The sequence below is a fragment of the Lissotriton vulgaris genome, chromosome 6 (genome assembly GCF_964263255.1).
Source record: "Lissotriton vulgaris chromosome 6, aLisVul1.2, whole genome shotgun sequence".
Lineage (NCBI taxonomy): Eukaryota > Metazoa > Chordata > Amphibia > Caudata > Salamandridae > Lissotriton > Lissotriton vulgaris.
The window spans coordinates 1422135370-1422138437 of NC_141694.1; the positions used below are offsets into that span (position 1 = coordinate 1422135370).

The 3068-nt window shown below is 53.1% G+C and overlaps 1 protein-coding gene across 1 annotated transcript; it reads left to right on the forward strand.

Moving 5' to 3' along the window:
• Positions 1 to 851: 851 nt before the first annotated feature.
• Positions 852 to 2415, forward strand: LOC147708950 (uncharacterized). The gene has a single exon (XM_086925415.1). The coding sequence runs from the start codon at positions 951 to 953 to the stop codon at positions 1875 to 1877; it is 927 nt and encodes a 308-aa protein (XP_086781541.1). The 5' UTR covers positions 852 to 950; the 3' UTR covers positions 1878 to 2415.
• The last annotated feature ends 653 nt before the right edge of the window (positions 2416 to 3068 follow it).

Genomic DNA, 3068 nt, shown 5'->3' on the forward strand with positions numbered 1-3068 from the left:
TAATACAATTTTCTAGTGTTAATCTGCTCTTGCTTTTATTACACGGTATTGATGCAATTTTCTATTGCAGACAATTAACATCTACAGTGGTGCAATTCGCTCACAGGGGAGGACATAGGACGTTACCCTTGATCCAACACCGGCTGGGTGCACGCAGGATTGATCGGTAAGAGGAGAGCGGGGGGCTAGCATTCCAGAGCTTCTAGTTGCCGCCGGGTGGGTCTACGTTAGAGTTTACTCACCCCTGACAAACCGGATAAGCCGGGGCGTTGCGGTTGTTGCTGTTGCATGGTGCTTACAGCCCCCTGTACATCCTCCAGCTTGTGAAGGTACAGAGCGCACGGTCGGTTAACATAAGGAGTGTAGGGCAGGAGCGCGAGACCATGCCAGGGCAAAGGGGTGGTAAAAGGGGGTCTAGCATGGAGGCCATGATGCAGGCTATGATGCGCGAAATGGCAAAAATTAACGAAAGACTGGGGAAGATTGAAGATGCCCGCAGTAATGATGGATTAGCTGACCCCCCGGGCCCTTCAGGTAGGCCAGTACGGGAGAGAACGGCTCCTTTGCCAAGGGGTGATTTTGTTGTTATCCCACCCAAGAAATCTAGGGCGAAAAAGCCTAGGGTCAGTTCCCCAAGTCCGGTGCCTTTAGAATCAGTCCCCACTGTACCAACACCAGTTCCAGTGACACCACTGCCGGAGATACCAGCGCCAATGGCACCGGTGCTCCCTGCTGGTCCGGCAGCTCCTACAGCACCCACCCCCCCTCCACCCGGGGGACTAGCACCAGTCCCGGTTGGGCCTCCGCCACCCGCCCCATTGCCTAATATCACTGTCCCACCGGATGTCCCTCCTGGGGTTCCAGATGTGCCGGCGGGCAGTTCGGACCCAGTACCTGTTGAGTTGGAGTCTCAGATAGCGGCATTATTGCCTTGGCTTCGAAAAGGGGGTATGTGTCTTCCCTCAGCCGACCATGCGGCTGAGGCGGTTAAATTGGTGGAAAAAATTAAGGCTGCAGCTGCGGGTGATAGTATTGCGGTGCCCACATCTTCTTCACTTACAGGTTCCAGTTCAGCACAGCCGAGTGGAGATAGTGTACCACCAACGCAGGCGCCCGTGAATGGTAAGGAGGTGGCACTGCCCCTGTTGGGGGACGGCGTTGTGCCATCCAGAAGTGAAAACTTAGGTCAACATGTGTCTCAGTCAGTGAAGGAAATGATTTGGGCGGGGAAGTATGTGTACATTTATTCCTTGTTGTTGGACAATAGGGAAATGGAACAGGCTAAGTTAATGAAGGAATGGATGCACCCAAGTGAATGGAGGGCTCAATGCTCCAGATTCAAGGTAGAGGAAACGTTGAAGAATTGGATCAGGGCCTTTGCTGTCCTGTCCGCGATCACGGCTGAACGGCCCCCAAATGTCCAGGCAGCTATGTCTTGCTACATGAGTAGGATTGTGAGGTGGAGCGATCAGTATACTGGCGATGCCTGGAAGGAATATGATATTAATTTCAGGAAGGCCAGAGAGTTTAATGCATCTTTAGCGTGGGACACAGTGGATTCCTTGTCATGGCATCAGCAGTTCTCAGGGGACACGGCCCCCACACAGTCCACTAGCGCTCCCAGGGTGTTCTCCGCCAGGCCCCAACAGCCCTTTCGGTCACACCAGGGGAGTGAGGTCCCCGGTAAGAACAGGGGGGGGGGGGCGGAGAGAAAAGGGGTGTGTTGGGACTTTAATAAGCGCTCTTGCTCAAGGCCCCAGGGTACCTGTAGATTTAGGCATGCATGTTCAATCTGTGGGCACCCGTCCCATCCTGAGACAACGTGTAGGAACAAGCAAGGTAATCGCGGTCACAGGGGAAGGGGGAAGCCTGAGTAATTCAGGCCAGCATGCCACCCCAACGCCAATAAATGTTTTTGCAATGATCCCCTGGTTGAACAGATACCCTGATCGCACAGCAGCCACTCTATTGCAGGAAGGTTTTTCTCAAGGTTTTAGGATCCCAGCAATGGGTTACATTGGTAGCCCACACTGCAAGAATCAGCTTTCAGTAACACAGAACCCAGAGGTGGTGGCCGCAAAAATTTCCAAGGAGTTGTCCCTAGGCAGGATAGCAGGCCCCTTCCAAGAGGTGCCGGTTCCCAATTTTGTGTGCTCTCCGTTGGGGGTAGTACCCAAGAAAGAAAGGGGCCAGTTTAGATTGATCCACAACCTCTCTGCCCCAAGGGGGACATCCTTGAACGATGCAATTGATGAGGGGATCTGTAGTGTCAAGTATGCCTCATTTGATCAGGCGGTGGATTTACTACGTGCTTTGGGTACAGGTGCATTAATGGCAAAATCTGACATAGAATCTGCTTTCCGCCTTCTTCCGGTGCATCCCCTGGATCACCACCTCTTAGGTTTCACTTTTGATGGCAAGTTTTACATGGACAAATGTATGCCGATGGGCTGTTCCATATCATGTGCATACTTTGAAACATTTAGTTCATTCCTAGAATGGGCTATGAGACAGGTCACTGGCCACCAACAGGTCATGCATTATTTGGATGACTTCCTTTTCTTGGGGGCGGCGGACTCTCAGGAGTGTGCTTGGGCATTGCAGGAATTTTGCGTGCTCATGCGTGCTTTTGGGGTCCCGCTGGCACCAGGGAAGACGGTTGGACCAGCCACCTGCCTGGAATTCCTTGGCATTGAAATTGACTCAGTGGAGGGATGCTTCAGGTTACCCAGGGACAAGGTGTCGAAGTTTAAGGCAGCTCTGCGCCAATGCCTAGGAAAAAACAAGGTTTCCTTGCAGCAGCTGCAGGAAGTAGTGGGTCAGTTAAACTTTGCGCTACGGGTCATTCCTATGGCCCGCCCGTTCTCACGCTCCATTGCTCAGGCGATGAAGGGGTTGCGGGAGAAGCACCACCGCACTAGGCTGTCATCTGAGGTGCGCCAGGACATGCATATCTGGATGGCATTCTTGGAGGGCTTTAATGGCAGGGTAGTGTGGTCAGCTCCCCCTGCTACATCAGCAGAGTTAGGCCTGTGGACTGATGCGGCTGGGAGTGTGGGCTTCGGTGC